Source organism: Chrysoperla carnea, chromosome 5 (assembly GCF_905475395.1).
Source record: "Chrysoperla carnea chromosome 5, inChrCarn1.1, whole genome shotgun sequence".
NCBI classification, from domain to species: domain Eukaryota; kingdom Metazoa; phylum Arthropoda; class Insecta; order Neuroptera; family Chrysopidae; genus Chrysoperla; species Chrysoperla carnea.
The window spans coordinates 63,250,959-63,271,039 of NC_058341.1; the positions used below are offsets into that span (position 1 = coordinate 63,250,959).

At 31.7% G+C, this 20,081-nt stretch overlaps 2 protein-coding genes across 2 annotated transcripts in view; both read right to left on the reverse strand.

Moving 5' to 3' along the window:
- LOC123300730 (serine proteinase stubble-like) overlaps positions 1-11,149 on the reverse strand; it is a 41,095-nt gene extending 29,946 nt beyond the window's left edge. Inside the window, exon 1 of the mRNA XM_044883361.1 lies at positions 11,109-11,149. Within this exon, the coding sequence (XP_044739296.1) occupies positions 11,109-11,145 (37 nt within the window). The 5' untranslated portion in view covers positions 11,146-11,149. The remainder of the gene's footprint in view (positions 1-11,108) is intronic.
- A 49-nt stretch (positions 11,150-11,198) lies between these two features.
- LOC123301292 (salivary glue protein Sgs-3-like) overlaps positions 11,199-20,081 on the reverse strand; it is a 32,428-nt gene continuing 23,545 nt past the window's right edge. The window contains exons 3-6 of the mRNA XM_044884027.1: positions 18,915-19,160; positions 16,911-17,620; positions 11,290-11,484; positions 11,199-11,204 (exon numbers count right to left, since the gene is read on the reverse strand). Of these exons, the coding sequence (XP_044739962.1) occupies positions 11,199-11,204; positions 11,290-11,484; positions 16,911-17,620; positions 18,915-19,160 (1,157 nt within the window). The remainder of the gene's footprint in view (positions 11,205-11,289; positions 11,485-16,910; positions 17,621-18,914; positions 19,161-20,081) is intronic.

The following is a 20,081-nucleotide window of genomic DNA, read 5'->3' on the forward strand; positions in this document are numbered from 1 at the left end:
AATTTAAAAATTTTATTTAATATGTATACTTCTATATCTATATTTATCTATATCATTATTATACACTCTTGACCTGATGTGCTTATTGTTTTGAGTGAAAACACGTCGATTTAGATATTAATGGTGAAGTTCAAAATTGGTACGTAGGAAATTCTAGTTTTCATTCCTTCACCCCCACCCACCCTAATATTGAAATTTCAAATTGCATCCCCTACGTTGTGATCACCTCTTTTGAAAGGGCATACAATTGTCTCTTCAACCATGATAAAAAAAATGAAACCGATATATTGGTTCTTAAGATATTTATTCTTTCTATCTTCTGTAAAGTTTATCTTAAGAACCAATCGATCGATTTCATTTTTTTCTATGGTTGAAGAGAGAATTTTATGTCCTTTCAAATGGGTATCACAAAGAAAGAGGTGCTATTTGAAATTTCAAAGTCTAGGTGGGTGGGGGTGAAGGGATGAAACCTAGAATTTTCTAGGTAACAATTTTGAACTTTTCTGTCGATATCTAAATCGACGTGTTTTCACTCAAAACAATAATTACATCAGGTCAAGAGTTATTTAGAGTGGATAACTTCCATCTTCTGTGCAGTATATCTTAAGAACCAATCGATCGATTTCATTTTTTTTATCATTGTTGAATAGAAGAGAATTTTATGCCGTTTCAAACAACGGTATAACAAAGTAGGGAGTGCTATTTAAATTTTCAAAGTTGGAGTGACTAGGGGCGAAGGGGATAAACCTAAAATTGTGTAGGTACCTGTTTTGAATTTTCCCCTCGATATCTAAATCGACACGACGTGTTTTTATACAAATCAATAATCACATCAGGTCAGAGTTATTAAGGGTGGATACTTTTGAAATGAACGCACTGTATAAAGGGAGAATCTGACAGACGACTCATCAGCGTAGAGACGAAACCGCTGAAATTTGGACAATATGTTTCTTTTATTAACTACATTAGTAAAGGGAAAGGGTTTTTTAAACTTTTGCCGCTAAGTGTGTTAAATAGGGGTTGAAAGTTTGTATAGAGTAGGTGCTATTTTTATTACCCGACTGCCAAGGAATGGTTATGTTTTTCACTCGTATCTTGTATATATTTATGTATGATTCTTTATACCTTCTTTATTATCTCGTATCTTCAAAACGGCTAGATGGATTTTATATAAAGGAAATCAAAAGAAGATTACTTAAAAAGTATAAAAGCATATGATTGAAATTAATTAGCGACTTTAACAGTCGGGGCCCATTTAAATTTAGACCAGCTCAAATATTCTCAATAATGGGTCCCGACTGTTAGAGTCGCTATGTAAACTACAGGATTTGTAAACTGTTTCTTTCTTTACAAATTTTATTTAACGAATTCGGCTTTTAATTTTTTTAATTATTTATTTTTTCGAGTCGATTAACTAGAAATTTTGCAAAAACACTTTAAAACGGAAATAACTAAACAGGTGTTTCAAGATTATTCCAAGATTCAGCTCCTTGGGGTAAAATATAAGTAAATAAATACATTCCTTGTACGGAATCCTTTTTTTTTAAAGCATTGTGCCTGCTACTCTGAATGAAAAGTTCTTAAGCTTACCCATGCGGGTCGTTAGTTACTATATAAAGTCGTGTTTCTAGTTACTATTTATTTTGCTTTACTATACAGGGTTCTTTAAAGGGTCTGTATAACGTTCTACCGCACATGGTACAGCGATTTAGTTAAACTTGTCTAGATACCAAGTTGCTTAGGTGGGAGCTAGGCGGTCTCAAAGTTGAAATTTTAAAATAGTTTCTTGTAACTTACTACAAACACAAAATGCTACTTTGCTAAAAACGGGTATGTTGACATAGGACAAAAAATCAAATATTTAATAAGCTCCCAAAATATTTAACTAACTGCAAGTCCCGTTCCGTCTTTAATTAATATATCATGTTCAAAATAATTTTCGTTAAAAATGTTATCAAGTACTACAATCGACTCATTTTTCAAATTTCTAAAACAAATGGCTCGCGAAATGTTCACGTAGCGCAATAATGTTACTGGACATTTTTTATTTATCTCTGAAAGACCAATCCAACCATAATCTACACGAAGCGCTACTTTTTAAAATCTCTTTAGTTAACGTTTTATGATCGAAATAATTTTCGATTAAATCCTTTATTGAGCACTACTATCGGCATTTTTTTCAGATCCAGGAATCGAACCCGTGTCCTCTAGATATCTGTTCTAGGACGTAACCAACTCCGTCACTCCCTTCAATGAAAATGACTCAAATTGCAAAAGCTATTAAAATATCATGTATGAGGGACTTTGACATACACAAAAGTAAAGTACATACACAATTTGAAATAAATTTCAAAATTTAGTTTCAAAATAAAAATACTGAAAGTGATTGTTATAACTCCTAAAGGCCAAATTCACTACGGTTTATAAAGTATGTAACTAATTTGATAGTAAATTAAATACTGTGAATTTTTATTTTGAAATTCATTGAATTCAAAACCTACTTACTTGTTGTTTTTGTGAGTATAGTCTAGTCGACAAGTTGAAAAATGAAATAATGCTCTTAAAAATATAGCAAAAACGGAAAAGGGACAAAAATGAGATATTGCTCTTAAAAAAATATGTGCGAATGTTTGTTTGTTTGTTTGTAACACTTCACGCAAAAACTACCGAACGGATTTGAATTAAACTTTACAACAATATAACTCATACATCAGAATAACACATGAGCTATAATCTATGAAGATATATTTAAAAATAAAAATTTAAAAAAATTAAATTTAATCTGACATTTTACTGCTCCATCTACGATCATCACTTTGAACCATAAATTAAAGATTTTTGTTAAAATTTAAAATAGTAAATGTCAAGTAATTCATGGCCATCTTTTCTGATATACGTTTCTGATATACTGTGCATATATTTTAGCTGTATAAAACAATCCCTGCGAGTGTTATGGTTGGAGGCTATAAAGCGGTGGTTTTTACTTAGGCCCAGTGAATCGGGCGGGCATCACGCTAGTTGTTTATAGCTTTTGAAATTTTTTATGTAATAAAAAACGTTCCGGTACATTTTTCTAGACATCATTCCGAATCCAACGAGTTATCGCATATATTTGTTGACTAGACTAGTATAACAATACCTGTTCTGTAGCATGCATTGTTGAAGAAGACGATTTACTAAAAGTTCTTTTGTTATGTGCCATGATTGAAGTATTATTCATATAAATATAGTTTATGTATTGAGTTGTATAAATAAACTATGGGATGACCTTGGCATTGTTGTTAAAAACAAAGGCCACTTACTTGTTTGCTCTTTTTGTCTCAGTGTAGTAAGCTGAATAAGTATTTAAGTACAAAAGGGTAGTGCTACAACTACGGTCATTATTAACGGCCTTGGCTGCAACAGTGTAATAGGATTATCTTTCTCTACTTGTAAATAGTGCAAATAGTGTAGACACTATTGTTCAATTAGAACATACTAATCGTTAATCAATAAACTGAGTGGTTTTTTTAAATGCGTTAGCGATAAACCTTACAAGTATAGTTTGCTGAAATGAATTTTTGTATACAATTTGGAAAGATAGAGTAAATCTTAAATATTAAGAAATGATTCCTCCCTGGCTCGTACCATCAAAAGAGGGTGTTAACAATTAGCAGTCTACCAAAAAAAAAAAAAAACTGTTATTTCGCGAATAACTTGAAATTCATGTGTTAACTAAAAATAAGTTTGAGGTAAAAGTTGTAACTAACGCAATTTTGCTTCCTTTATCATGCACTACAAATACGAAATATATCAGAAGTATAATAACTTTAGTGTAATAACTTAGCGTGTAACGCAAAGAAATATTGATGATTAAACAAAATTTAAGTACAAGTTGCCTTAAATCGCCTAATTATTTCCTTAACCGGTCTATTCTTTAATACAATAATGAAAAGAAATGGAACTTTGTGTTCGTAAATGAATAAAATCTGTCAATACACCTATATACCTATTTTCATGACAAAATTCGCATTTTTAATTTTTTTCATGTATTTAAATTTTACACTGAAAATTATTATTACAAGTTTATTGAAATATTTGAATACATTACACTATTAAATTATCAATTTGTCCAGTTTTTACATTTCATAGCACACTAGTTATGAAATTAAAAACTTTTATAACTATAGTGAGCTATGAAATGTAAAAACTGGACAAATTGATAATTTGATAGTGTCATGTATTCAAATATTTCAATAAACTTGTAATGAGTAAAGACCAAAATAATGAGAAATTTAAAATGCAAATTTTGTCGTGAAAATCGGTACCCATATGAATATAAAGAAATATTCGGATAAGGTAATTATCTCGGACGCTAGGCAAAATATTAAGAATCGAACCATTTGCCAATTTGTAGTAGGCTGAGCTTAAAGTTCAGATTAAGTATCTTAAAAAGTGTGACCCATCACCCTGTGTGACTATGCAAAATTTCAAATCGATATTCCTATAAATAACGAAGCATGAGGATGCCTTTATCTTAATTGTGACACACTGTATAATAAATTTGAACTCTAAAATTCGTTTGCTTTATCAACATTTTTTGTTTAATGTATTTAATTTGAGAAGAAATGTTTAAAAAACTAGGATGGACTTTCATAATGAAAAAATTTCTAATTTAACGTGGTTTTGTGTCCCTTCTTAGCTCGGCGAATTTGGAGTTGAATTTTAGATTACCTTGGGTCAAAGTTATGACATATGACTACTTGGACTTGAACTTGTTTCCAATATTTTTGCATATTTTTAGAGTACGCTTTCAAAGAGTAAAAATAAATGATTTACTGCGTAGTTCTGAAAATCGAACTGCGATTGACTGAAATTTATGTCATCTACCTCTAGCATAACACGTATATCAGATGTTCTTTTTGCATTCACTATTTATACTCAGTGTAAGTAATAAATAATAGTGCTACTTATACTTTTCTACTTACAACTAGAGTTAAAAATGTAAAAGGTGTATGCAAAAAAAAACATCCTCAACCAAGTAGAATACCAACCTTCGATTAGATTGAAAACGATTTTATTGTAGGGATTCTATGTGATCATACGCCGTAAATATATGACTTCTACAGACCTTTTGAAGTAAAAATTTTCACCATGGGATAATAATTTTATTTCAACCAAGGCACAATCTAGATGGATGACAAACGAAACCGGAAAAGGTTCAAGAATATACTTTGAAAGACCGCGAAGGGAAAATAAATTCCAAAACTGTTTTGGCGTGCATCAAATCAAACACTAAAAAATTTGTGCAAACATAACAAAGTCATTATTGGTTGGTTGTTCGAACGTTCGAGATCGATGGGAACGAAGTAGTTGATAGATTAGCCAAAATGGGTGCATGTACTCCTCTCAACGGTTCAGAATCATTTCTTGATCAAGACCACAATAAAAGCTAAAATAAAAGAATGAATGGTACACGAGTCCCACCATTCTTGGGTAAATATTCATGGCCAAGACCGTGCAAAAGCTCTTATAAAAGGCATTTTATAGAAATGGCCTTTGGAGCGTTTGCAAGTGTGGACAAATTATTTGAGAATACTTCCGCGCTATTGTACTATTGTATTGTAAGTCCATAAACATATTTACAAAATCAATCTCGTGGGAATAGTTCTCTGTAAATTCTTCCATGAAGAGAAGGAAATTAGAATTCAAACTTTGTGAGAATGTTGCCAGGAATATCCTAAAGATTATTAAAGTCATAGGACTTCTGGAACACCTTTGAAGTAAAGAGACTAAACAAGTATGAGAAGAATAGAAAAACTACCTTTGAAGCGAAGTAGTTACACTGTACGCAAGTACGTGAAGAATAGAAGAACTAGTATGCGATGTCATGTATAGTTATATTTCTTCTATTTATGTTTACAAACCATCCTGTCCCTTGGCACGATATGATATCATTAGTTTACATTTAGTCCTTTCGCGGAATAGTGGGACGCACATATTCGTAACCAGCGATCTGGAAACCTTCAAGTAGCATCTCAATTTACCGCGCAACGCTCCTCAGAAGTTCAAGTATGGCCTCGCCTAATTACCCGTAATTATTTCCATAATTATCAGAAATAGAGCAATACTTCATGAGACAGTTTTGTCAGCCACTTTTATGGCTGAAATTGATAGTTTCCGAGTTACAGCGATTTAAACAATTAAATTGTTAATAATATTTTTTGCACCATTTTACGTAATATCTACGCATATATTCGTAATCGGAGACCTAAAAACCTTCAGAAAACATTGTGCCTACTGATCCCGGTTTTACTTTCTACGAAACACCCTATCTCTCTTATGTACTAATTGTATATATGTAGATTGTAGATTGATGGCATCATATCGTACCAATTATTATGACGATATACAGAAACGGAGGTGTAAAGCATAATTTGGGGCGCTATTTTTATGTTCAAAAAGTAATTTCCAAGCTAATTGGAAGTGAAAATTTTAGAACAAAAAATAAATAAATACATAAATAGGTACTGAATTATTCATATTCTTTTGACTTAAAATGGTATTGAATTCTCTTCACCTTTATTATTGAAGGAAAAAAACTTCTAATTATGGAGTTCCACAAAGTAAAGCTCTATACAATTTATTATTAGTACCTGGATGATCGAGCTTTACTTTGTATTTTTGGAGTTAAAAAGGCACAAATTTTATCATTAATATTAAGAACCATTTAAAATGTCTCCACAGAAATACCAATATGAATGTCCTGGTTTATTCCATCGCCAATAGATGTCAGGAAGAGTCATATTTTGCGGTGAATGTTTTTTCCGAAAACATGGATAAAATGACGTTTTCTAAAAATGAAACCTAACTAGATCGATTGGTAGCTCCCAAAACTCCCTACATACTAATTTTCATGAAAATCGTTGGAGCCGTTTCTGAGATTGCCGTAGATACTGGTTTGTTTAATTTACATCTTTGCATAGTACATCTTCCACGAGTTTGAGAAAGTACGTATGTATACATTAACCAATGCATACAAAAAAAAGGTGTTATATGGAGCAGTTGAATCATCGTATGGCTTAAAGGGAACCGAAGCTACAACACTAGCAAGCAATACATAACACCTATAACAGTGCTTTCTTATACGCATTGCTTAACGCATTGCTTAACGCATGTACTCTGTCATACTCATGGCAGATGTCTACGGCAAGATATAAACTAAACATAGTGCATACATGGTTCTTGGCCTGGCTAAGGCAAGAGCTGCCAAACCAATACTTGATTTATTAGTTTTGGGAAAGGTTACTGCCAAGATTGTCGCAAAAATTACTTAATCAAGGCATGGTTTATTTGAGTTGGACAATGACTGGCAAGCAATTAAGACTTCATTTATTAGTTTTGACCAATGTTTGAGTAAAACCTGGTAAACTGAGGCTTGTTTGATTAGATTCCGTTGAGCCGAATGAGAGACGATAACCCACACTTGATTCGATCGTCAAGTTTGGCATTCCGTACTTGAGTAGTTGAACGGACTCATTACACAAATACAACTTGATTGATACGAACCACAAACTTTAAAATACAAGTGAACAATTAATGACAAGCATACCTAGTGAACAAATATAATTCATCTATGTTGTCAGTTTGATTGTTTCCAAGTATGGTTTTACTTCTTGCAAACATATTATAATCTTATCCTTTGCACTAATTATTGCATTTTAGGTTTATTAATGTTTATAATAGCAAGCAAACAACTTGTTATTATCGCCTAAAGATATGACTGAAGTGGTTCTTTTTTTATTTTTAATATAACAGCAATAAACTCGACGTCTTCTTATAATATTTTAGTCTGGTTTATCTTTTACATAAAATATTATGTTAAAAAAAAACACACTCTTTAAATAGTTTGAAACAGTGGCGCCTATTTTTTACACTATCACATTTTGTAAAATGAAAAATTAAGTAGAAAATTATAGTGTGATGTAAGTTTTAGAAATTGCTAATTGAAATTTCTGTACATCGCTTATCCAAAAATGAATCTGTAGTGACTTTTTAATGAATTTGATGTTAAAATCTCCTTTTTTTTCACTTTCACACAACGTTTGTTACACTTTCACGCAAAAACTACCTATTGGATTTTAATAAAACTGTACAAAAATATAGCTCATACATCAGAGTAACACAAAAGCTATAATTTATAAAATATATTCAAAAAAAAATTTTATCTGACATTTTATTGCTCCATCTATGATCATCATTTTGAACCACAATTAAATATTTCTGTTACAATTTAAAATAGTAAAATGTCAAACAATTCATGGCCATCTTTTCTGATATACTCAATGAATAATGACTATTTTACGCTTAAGAAAAATTGAAAACTGTGTATATATTTTAGCTGTGTAAAATAATCTCTTCGAGTGTCATGAAAGGGGAATAGGTGAGATCAATAGAGGTGGAGGCTATAAAGCGTATGTATTTATTTTTAAGCCCAGTGAAGCGGGCGGGTAAGAAGGTAGTATTTTTGATAAATGTATTTTGGTTAATCATTTATTAAACGAAAAGAAAAACATAGCCCATAGGTTGGATGATACGAAGTATTAAAGAAATTTACAAACACACATATAAGATACGCGCGAAAAACATAACCACTCTGTACCGTTCAAAAACAAATAGCGTTCTGCCCGGCTTAAGTATAAAGGTAGCGTACATTATTTGTAATAAGTTACAAAGTAACCGGCTTTTTTAACCGGCTCTCATGGTCACAAAAATTTTAAAAGAGAATTTTTCGAGCTACGGACCATCAAAGCTACATATATAATATAGTATATAGTTTTAAAGCTCGTAATTCAAAAATACGCGTTAAAAAATTTTAAGACTGAAAATTTTTGATAGAAAAGAGCATTTTGGGGGCGAGTTTCACAGGAAGCCATTTCCCTAGTCATATAGGTACTATAAATATAATATATGTGTGGATTTTTTATCGCCTGCCAAGTCAAATTAACAGAAAATATTTAAAAATTTCATTTTTCACAAAGCAACCCCCAGAAAATCGCAAAATGATATTTTTCGAACTTTTCTGTTAATTTGACTTGATTGTCGAGTTGGTTGCTTAAAATATCATCTTTTTAGCATGTGCAAAAGAGAAAATCGTTATTTTTGGGTGGTTTTTCGTCCGCTCTCTTACAATTAACAATTAAGCACTTAAAATGGAACTAGGCCAAAAATTTTTGCGGGATATTGTTGATTAAGTTTTCAACTACAAATAAAAATTTTATACATATTAAAAACTTGATTTTTTCATTCACTTTTTGAGGGATGAAAATCGTAAAAATCGTGTTTTTACGAATTTTTTTACTCGAAAACTGAACTGCGTTTAAAGAAAAATAACTTTAATATTTTTTGTTAATTGTGTCCCTATTTATATGATAAAATTTTTCCCGAAGTGATTCGGTCAATATTATTTATTTGTTTAAAAAAAATTAGTTTAAACAACATTTTTACGTTCCTGAGCATTTTTTAAACGGGATCCTGCAAAAATTTTTTCATGCAAAAATTACTCATGTTCAATGATGGATTTTACCGGGCTATATTAACATCATGATTTCTGAAATTTTTATTTATACATAAGTTAAACCCATTTTCTATTCTTAAAACTAAATATCTTGTACATGATTTCTATTAAACTTAAGAAAAAGTTGTTTGTTTTAAAAAATGAATGGTTTGTCAAACCCCATTGAGAGTATCTCCACATAAACTTGAACAGTATCTAGTCCATTAAATGCAACCATTTATGAAACGCATTTCCACTGACTAGTCAGCTGTTCAAGCCGTTTCGACATTTGTTGACATTAATTGATTTTTGATCTTGAGACTGCTAACTAGGGATATTTGACGTTTTTTGTGTAAAAAACCATCATTGAAATTATTGAAAACGAAAATGTGGTATAAGGAAGCTGTTAATGTGATAAGATAATGTTAAACAGATAACCAGAATTTTGGCGAGGCTATCAAACTGGTGATAATGCGAGACAGATTTAGCTTGAAGGAAGAAGCAACACCGAAGAAGAGATTAGAAAAAATTTTCACGTGAGTGAAATCTGCAATGAATATGGCTGCTAATTGCAAACGCCAAGGCGTGCGGCAAAACAGTTTGTTTTTCTCCGCGCATCGGCACATTTATAGAATCGATTTTTGAATCATGGGAATATTTTTCATAAATTTTGCTTGTCTCCTTTCCAACAAAATGCAAATTTTGATGAAGACGCAGCTTTTTTAACTATACTCTTCAATTTTGTACGATAATTTCCGTGACATCTGGGTTGACATAGTAAAACTTTGTCGAAAACGCAATGTCGGACAGGTCGTCGACGGCTCACTCGATTACTGGCAAATTTATTTTAAATTTAGTGCCAGTGTAATAAAATAAATGTTAATTCTTAAATAAAAAGGAAAAAAAGGAACATTAATAGTCTAGTATGTAACTGTGTGGTTACATACATTATCTCCTTTCTTGATTTGCGAATCATTAGCGACTAAACAAGCCGAAATTCGAGACATGCTCTGTGAAGAGGCAGTAGAAAAAGCGAAGTTTCTTTATGAAAAATGGGATATTGACACAACAATACGTAAAAGTAGACTCCGCAAAATGCCCAGAGAATTGGCTAGAGATAAATCATAGGTATCTCTTAAACTAATTTTAGATGATCATATACATTTAAAAATTAAGATTTATTTTACTTTATTTATTCATTAATTTGCGAGTATATTTTACATAATTTGCGCTAAAAAGGTATTGTGCATACATCTCAAAACATATTTTAGATCGACAATGTATGAAGATCACAGAATTAAGCTAAGGAATAATAATGACTAAATATCATATTTTGATGTAATGAAATGTTCTCTTAAAAAAATTTTCCTGTTTTTATTGACTTTACGACCTAACATGGGGTAAACAAAAGTTTGATTCCCCCATCTTGGATAATTTCTGCGCACGGACCCGACACTCTCTTCTTGCGTACACTTAATGTACTACACGGATGCAAGAAAAAACTAGTATAAACAAGCATACAAATAAAAAATAAAAATTAAAAAATATAGTAAGTATGGATAATAAAACTCACCAACAATATTACTTGAAGTATTCGTCACTTCCATCATTGTACTTTCCGTTGAGGTGGAAGATGATTGCTGTGCGATACTGGTCCATGTGACTAATCCTGGTGGATATTGTGTTGATGAATAAATATCATCCTCTGCTGTTATTATTTCATTTTCATGTTGACTTGGTGTAGGTGTACGCACTGTTGTCACAGTAACATTATTATCAATCTTTTGATCTGGTTTTATTGTTTGCACTGGCACTAATATCGACGAAATATTCACTTTTGTTGTTAAATTATCACTGTTTGTTGTACTTGTTGCTACTTTCGTAGTACTTGTTGTAACAATAGGTGATAAAACTGTTGTTAATTTAATTGGTGTTTCCGTTGTAGGTATCTAAATCAAAAAAAGTTAGTTTACTTATTTGAAAAAAAAAAGTTGAAAAACAGACCGTAATATTAAAAAAAGTTCGTAGTTAATTTGTAAGTACAAGATCCCGACTTTCGGTCGGCTAATCCTCATCGAGTTTCCTAAATAAATTAATATTTTGTATACCAGGAAATATATAATTTTAAAAAAAAAACGTGCTTAATAATAATAACGCTCACGTACCGATTACCTTCATCGAGTTTCCTTGTCGGATATATTATAATCGTGAAAGTTTGGATGGGGGGGGGTGGATGTTTGTTACTTTTTCACACAAAAACTTCCGAGCGAATTTGGATGCAATTAAATTTTTAATCGCGAATTTTTAAACACCGAGGAGCGCAGCTAGTATAACATATATAATAATGAAGCTAATAACATTAAGAACATGATGGTGTTGGGTTGGCTGAGTGAAACTAAGCAAACATTGGATTGCAGCGATTTGAAGTTCAGTAATTGAGTAAAGGATAGCAATTTATCCTCATCGAGTTTCCTTATATATTGCACATAAAAATGTAGATAACAATATTACATACGTACACGATATTAGAGGGTTGCCTAAACAATAGTAAGAAAATTCTGTTGTCGGAGTTTTAAGTTCTAATAATTGAGTAAACTTAAAACTTCGACAACCTTAAAATTTGCTTACTTTGGGTAAGGCCACACTATACGATCGTGTTTGCAATATTTTCATTTATATTTTTATATATGATGTGCAAGGAGACTTTATGAGGGTAAATTACTACTCTCTACTTAATTATTTAAATCGCGCCTACCTTAATTATTTTTTTTGCTTACTTTTACTGAGACAACTTTGTACCGCCGTGATCAAATTGTTATTAGTTTCATTTTTATATATAACTAGCTTTTCCAATTCATTGTCAAAGGGATGACTAAATGATCTATATAATTAATCATTCTGATTCATTTAAAGAATCATCGATTTATTTAGTACTTTGTTCTCAATTTTCCTCTCTAAGTACCACTATGCCAACTTTGAAGATAAATCCACCACATGCTATCCATTAAACTATTTACTCCATTCTTTACTCTGCCCTCTTAACAAAAACTTTACTCCTATCGCTTGGACAATAAGGTAGGCGCTCTTTGGCGAAGGAGCTGTCTACGTTCGCAAACTAGACTCAGACGGTTTGTCATTAAAGAAAAAACAGTCTATGATATGTAAAAGAAGCAAATTAATCGATTTTTGGGAAAAAGAGCGATGGTGTGCGATGAAAATTTAAATTTTGTATATTAGCCATTAGTTTAGAATTCAAAATCAAAAAAAGGAAACTGAAAGAGTAACAATAAGCCCATTGAAGGGCAAAACCATTTGCCACTTTTGAATAATTTATACATATTTGTTTAATATTGATAAATAAACAGAATTTGGTTAATCCATATTTGTCTTCATTTTGTACATCGAAATACGAACTTTTTTTAAAAACAAGACCTGAGAAACATTTTTTCAAAAGATATAAAGGATGGGTCATTTTAATCTATAATAGTTAATAGCTTGTTTTGTAGTTAACCTGTCAAAAAAAAACTAAAACAAAAGTTGCATAGTTTGATGGGGAACATCATATTCTGACATCAGATTGGGGGGCATCCATTAATTACGTGAGTCATTTTTAAGGATTTTTTTACCCCCTCTCCCCTTGGTGAGATGTCGTAAGATTTTTGTCGACCCCCTCCCCCTACCCCAATTTCAAGCGAGATTTTTCAAAACTTATATTTTTTGTATACAAGTATTGGATTTATTTAAAAAAATAACACAATTTGCTAAATTAATTTTATTTAAGACCAGCAAGTATGATAAATATAATTGTGTCACATTTTGTCATATTTGATTTAAGATACGTTTTTTACTTTCATTCAACTTTAATTTTCACGCAGCTTTACAACATTTTCTGCTAAAAAAACATTACGTGATATTTGCCAAGACTCCCTCCTTCCCCCGAAGTGAGATTTAGTGAGATTCGGCTCGACCCCTTCCCACCCCTAAATACCTCACGTAATTAATGGACGCCCCCTTGGACATAGTTGTCCGTTTGCTTTAATAGTTAATTTAGATTATAAAAGGTCAGAGATATTACACTTTAAATATGATTGCACTTTAAAGTTGATTTTCAAAAAAAAAAATTTATTTAAAACATTTGTTCGAAAATTCTTAGCTTTTGAAGGAAATGCGACTTAAAAACATGTCTTTTGTACATTTATTCGAAAAAAAACATGATAGCTACAGAAAAATATTTTATCCGAAAGTTGTTAAGGGCAATAGAGGACATGACTTTGACCTGAATTTTTAGTCAAATGACCTTGATTTTCAAATGATCTTGAAAATTTACCTGGGCTTAAAAATTATTAACTCAGAGGAATCACCTTCATTGCTCTTGATAATTTTTGTCTAAAAAATTTGTCTAAAGCTAGAGTATTTTCTTTCGATTAAATGCAATAATGGCATATTTTAATCGCATTTAGATAAAAATATTTATTTTTTATGAGGATCAACATTCTTACTTAAAATGTTATTCTATCTCTGCCTTTTTAGGATCTAAATTGGCAATTAAAGCAACCCGGAGGACTCAATCTATTCTGATATCCACCATCAATCTCTGAACCTTTTGTTTAGGTTATTTTTTGATTGGTTAAGTAGGTACACAAGAAGCCATTGTCCGTTATAGATTAAAATGGTAACCTATGTACAGTATGTTCACCGAGAGCAAAGGATTAGAAAATTTTATTAAAAAATACATAAAATATAGATACAACTATTACTTAAGTTCTTATTCATAGAATAATTGAAATTTCTGCTTGTGGAGGGATTTATATGAAGAATCAGATACATAAGGGGTGTTCAATACCTAATTAACAAAACACGAAAATCATCAAACAATCTCTGATTGCGGAGAGAATGACACTACGCATACTACGGGTATTTTAGTTCTCTAGATTCAAATTATTTATTTCTTAGAACCAGTATAATCACGTTGGTTGTTCGAGAAAGTGCTCCGGTTCGAGCTATCCTTGTTAAATAAGGACGTAGATGGATCCATGCATTAAAAAAACACGTTTTTAAATCACCAGAATACATTGTTACTAACACCCTGGTGGAAAAAATATTTGAAAAAAGAATCTTAATAAGTCTTAGGAAACTTTGAAAAAGTCTTAGAAACTTTAAAAAAGTATTAAGAACTCTGAATAACTCTGAATTAGATTAGTCCGAAAACGTTGAGAAATTCAAAGTTCCTAACACTTTTTCAGAATTTCTTATTCTTTCTTCAAATATTTTTTCCACCAGGGCATTACTGCTCTATTTTGAACTCCTTGATCAAATTGTTTAAAAAACGCAAATTTGTGGAAAAAATTGCTGTAAATTCTCTGTTTTGAAGTTCAACCACAAGTCTGTCTATAATTACTAAATATAGTAACACTCTGAATGTTTCCCGACCAGATAATGCTTATTCTTGTTTAATGTTACCATTGCTGTTCATTTTTATTAGTGCAATTTTTTAATTACACATTAATTTTATATTTGTTTAAAACTTTCACCCGCGCGCTGCTTTGTAACCTAGCGTCTTTTGACACATGTCTACTTTGCCTTAAGCATAATCCGCTTTTGATTCTTCCTTTTATACAAACTTCTAGCACAAGTATTCTGGGGTTTCACCTCTGAAAAAATGTAACCGAGGTAAACTTTGTAGAAACATATACTGCTGTATGGGTATAATTTAATAAAAAAAATTACATCTGGGGAATACATTTTTTTCACATTTTCAACCCAGCTTTGATTGCAAACATCTCTGCAAGCTTCAAAATAAGCATTATTTGAAAGAGCGTCAAAATCGAATAAAATGCTTTGATTTTTCGATTGAAGAGTTGTATGTTTTTGAATGTTTAGGTCATCTTATAGGTTTAGTTATAGAGAATTTAACGCTGTCAAAATAATCATAACTAACTGAACTTGGATATTAAAGTTTTGGATATTGTCGGAGATTTTTGTAGCAAAGATCAAAAATGTTTATGTTAGAGACCCCACCAATCTTCCCCCGCTGTAAACTTTTGTTATTGGATTCTCTTCGTGAAATGATATTTGTTTCCACAAAGCTTACTCTGTTTGCATTTTTTCTAATTTTCCTCTACATTCAATTAAACCGGATTTAAAAAAATGTAAAACTTGGAAATTTTCAACATATTTGTTCTTTAAATGTAAATGTTAGTGAAATGTTAGTGTAAGTAAATGTTATTCTCGTTAGTGAACACACTGTTTTTAGAATGTCCCGTGAATGAATATGTAGGCTTTCAGAAAGTATCTTCAGAAAAATTGTTGCTATCACTGAGCAATGCTAAACTTAAAAGTAAAAGGATGTGTTTGCAGTCTCATTCAAAAGTTCCTTAAAAATATAATCACGGTAAGATTTCTATTGAAATGAATATTACATCAGATATAAGCTCTGAAAATGTTGGGTATTAATTTCTATGCTTATTTCTTGCTAGTCGCCCGCTTCGCTATCTTTACTTTATAGACAAATATTATCACACGATATTTCCCTTTGACCTTTGACCTGATCCTCCCTTAAAACTTCTGTACCTCAAACGGACTAATCAAGAAGTATCACACAATATTTCCCTTTACGCTTTGTTACACCTCCCCCCCCTTAAAGTTACTTAAATCTGACGAACGCTTAAAGTCCCTCTCTTAAGTCTCTTTGACCTTAAACGCACAAAACAAAAACCGTATGGTTTCAGATTTGCCCCTCGCCGTTTGCCTCCTCTTCCCTCTCCACTCATTAACCCTCTTTTTTATTTAAAGTTGACCCCCCCCCCCCCTTAAACTCACTTGGTGGAACATTAGGCGGAGTAAGCAACTTCCCAAAGGCCCCGAATTTGTTGGCGGTCCCATCGAGGTGTTTTACTAAGACTAAAAATAAAAAAACGCACCGACTAATTTTCACAATACTTAGGAGACTCGGAGAATTGCATTGCCTATAGGCCCCGGCATGAATTAATCGGGCACTGGTTGCGTATATCCGCCGTTCCAAACGCAAAAATCCTATTATAAGCTCTTTAAATTTTATCGGATTTTCCAATTCTATGGCAACTTTTTTTTTCTTGTAAAACCTTATTCGAGCATTTAAAAAAGAAACAACCAAATTGACACATTCATTCTCAAAAATGAAAGCCTGATTTTTAGACAGATTTGATCTATTTGTTAAGGACTTTAATTAACCTTATTTCAGAAAATTTGATTGAATGATATTTTTTCCACAAGGGATATTTTCCGTTTAAAATAAAAGTGTGTATGATAATTTCAGTTTAAAATTCCTGAAGGAATATGCTCTTAAAGTTTGTGTATTCATTCACGGTCACCATGCGTATTTGACTAATTTTCTTACTCTAATCGTTGTTGTTTGAGGTTTGATTTTGGTTGTAAATTTTGTCGGTTTTGTTGGCCTTTTTGTCGTTGTAGAAATCGTTGTGGTGATGTTACGTTTGATACTAGGAACTGTTGTTGAGGTTGTAGGGCGTGTTATTTTTATCGGTTTTGTAGTTGGTTTTGTAACATATGTTGGTTTTGTAACATATGTTGGCTTTGTAATATATGTTGGTTTTGTAATCGGTTTTCTTGTTGTTGTCGGTCTAGGTTTTGGTTTTGGTGTATTGACAATCGATGATGATGTTGGTCGGATTGTTGTCTGTTTTATCGGTTTCGGTTTTGTTGTTTGATTATTAATTGTTTGGAATGTTGTTAATTTAAATGGAATTTCGGTTGTACTTTCGTTAAGTTTTGTTGTATTTATTTGTGGCTTCTTCACAACTTCGTTTTCAATTGAACTTAAATTAATTTTTTCTGGTTGAAATTTTGTGTTGTTGAGTGGTTTTATTGTGGTCGTTCTAATTGTTTGACCTTTCGTCGTTGATTTTGTTGTTGTAGTTTGAGGTCGCCGTGTCGCTGTGATCGGTGTCGTAAATCGATTTAGTTTTGATGTCGTCGTTTCTACTGATTGACTTGTTACAAATTTCTGTGTTGTTGTTTCTGGCTGTATTGTAACTGTTGTTAATTGTTGTAACAATGGTAATGTAAATGGTTTATCATTATTTGATTCTGTTTTATTATTTACATTTGTTTTATTGTTGTAAATAATTTTTATTGTTGTTGATTCTATAGGTACTGTTGTTGTTTTATTTTGAACATTTAGTTTTATTGTATTAACTGTCGTAGATGATGGTAAGTTTGCCGTTAATGTTGGAATTTTCGTTGTAAATTTAGTCGTTGTAGTCAGAGTTGGTATTGAAATTTGAGTATCTGAAGGAGAGTATTTCTGAAAGAAAAAACAAAAACAAAATAATTTAGCTTACTGGTTTATTTGATATATATGTTACAGTCAAAACTCTTAACCTGACAGAACTACTTTCAACTAGCAAAATCCGAAAAACTATAAAAACAAAAAGAAAACCGACTTCAAAAGGAAAACTTCCAAAACAAATTAATATGCACTAAAAAGTAAAAAATAACGATAATATAATATAGTTAAAATTATTGATATTTTTGGAGTCGGTGTCAGCTAAGGAAACAACTCTGACGGTTTGCTACATTAGCTTAGCTGACACCGTTTCCAAAAATAACAAGAATTTTAACTACATTATATTATTTTTATTTTTTTACTTTTTGGTGCATATTAATTTGTTTTGGAAGTTTTTCTTTTGAAGTCGATTTTTTTTTGTTAAAAGTTTTTATTTTGAGATTTTTAGTCGATTCTTGTCGTGCATTATTAATGCAAATTTAAAACTTTTATGGTTTTCTCAATGGATACCGTTATCAGAACTGGACCAAAATGAAATGGGACCACACGGGAAGCACCAGATTTCAAATAGATAAAGAATCATCAAAATCGGTTCACCCAGTCGAAAGTTTTGAGGTATCACTCATAAAAAAAATACAGTCGAATTGATAACTTCCTCCTTTTTTGTCTAAAGTCGATTGAAAACTACTAAACCTCTTAGAGTCTCTTTTGCCTGTTTGTGTTTTACCTCTATAAGCCACAATTCAACATTTGCTATGCATGACAATAAATTATGCTTTACTATGTTTATAACTAATATTTTGAATATAATTAACAGACCTCTTTAAGTAAGACAGACCTCTCCTGTACCTCTATAAGCCAGAAACGAATTAGTGAAAAACGTCTATAAGCGAAAAAAAATTTACGGTCCCTTCACTCTCTTTTAACCAGGTTGGACTGTACATACAAACATACATACAAACCGGTCACACACATAACCCTCGCCGTAGTCGGGGTAAAGAAGAAATATGTATCATTGTTTTGGAATCCCTCCTAAGATACATTGGCTGCAATTTTTCATTAGGTATAAGTTTAAAAAATGATAATAGAATATACTTACAGGCGGCAGAGTATCATTTTCATCAATTGTATTATCTAAAATACCAGATAATGTATCTACAGGCGGTGGTGAACTGGTAGTATCTGGTAGATGGCAACATGAACCAAAGTAAAATCTATCAATACATGTACCCAAATGTGTACCATTTGCTTTTAAACAATCAATAGCAAACATACATGTACCTTGGGTACCTGTACGTAAAGAAACACATGGCAAATGTCGTATATTACGACCCATTGTTCCTGTAACAAAAGAAAAATCATTTTTTATTCATTTGAAAATTTTATATTACTTATGATGAATTCATTTATATTAATAATAGACTAAAAGCCCATGCGGGAATTTTTTAGTTGAAATGACCAACCAAGAATGATGTAGAAAAAAATATTTCTATACGTGAAAATAACTTAAAGCACCATGTTTTCAGTTTTGCGCGGTATAGGTGAGTACAGGTCAGAATATGAATAACACATCTCTTGGTATATCACCCGTGGACCATCAAATATGTACAGCGTTGGTGGTTACTAACTTTGCATTAGCTAGTACATCTACTTGGGACAGATAATATCAACCAGGGACATACAGACGCAATAAACCCACAGATGGGGTTAAGGGCAACCACTCAACAATCATAAAATCAAAAGTCTTACAAAGCTGTATCCTGCCAACTTTAACTTGTGGGTGCCAAACATGTGATTTAACTCCATCCCAAGCCAATGAAAATAAATTATCTAGCACCCAAAATAAAAAGCTCCTTGTTAATTATACGGAAAGAAGAAATAATCAAAAGTTTAGATGTAACTGGCAAATTAAAAACAAACGCGTTGAGAAGCTCATAAAGAAGTTTAAGTTAAAATGAGCTGGTCTTGTTATAAAAATCGATGAAAGCAAGTGGAGCAAAAAACTAACAGAATGGACACTCTTAGACAGAAAAAGAAACCGGGAAGGGCAAAAGAAAAGATGGGTGGACGAAATGTGGCAGCCTTTGGACAAGAGATGCGAAGAACACAACCATGAGAAATGGTTGATAAAATCTAGGAGTTGATTATCTCATGATAATATGGGAAAACAAGCCAAAGGAAATCGGGATCAAAATTAGTAGATCCAAACCAATACCTCTATATATATATAGGGTGAGTCATTTTAATTTATAATGGTTAATT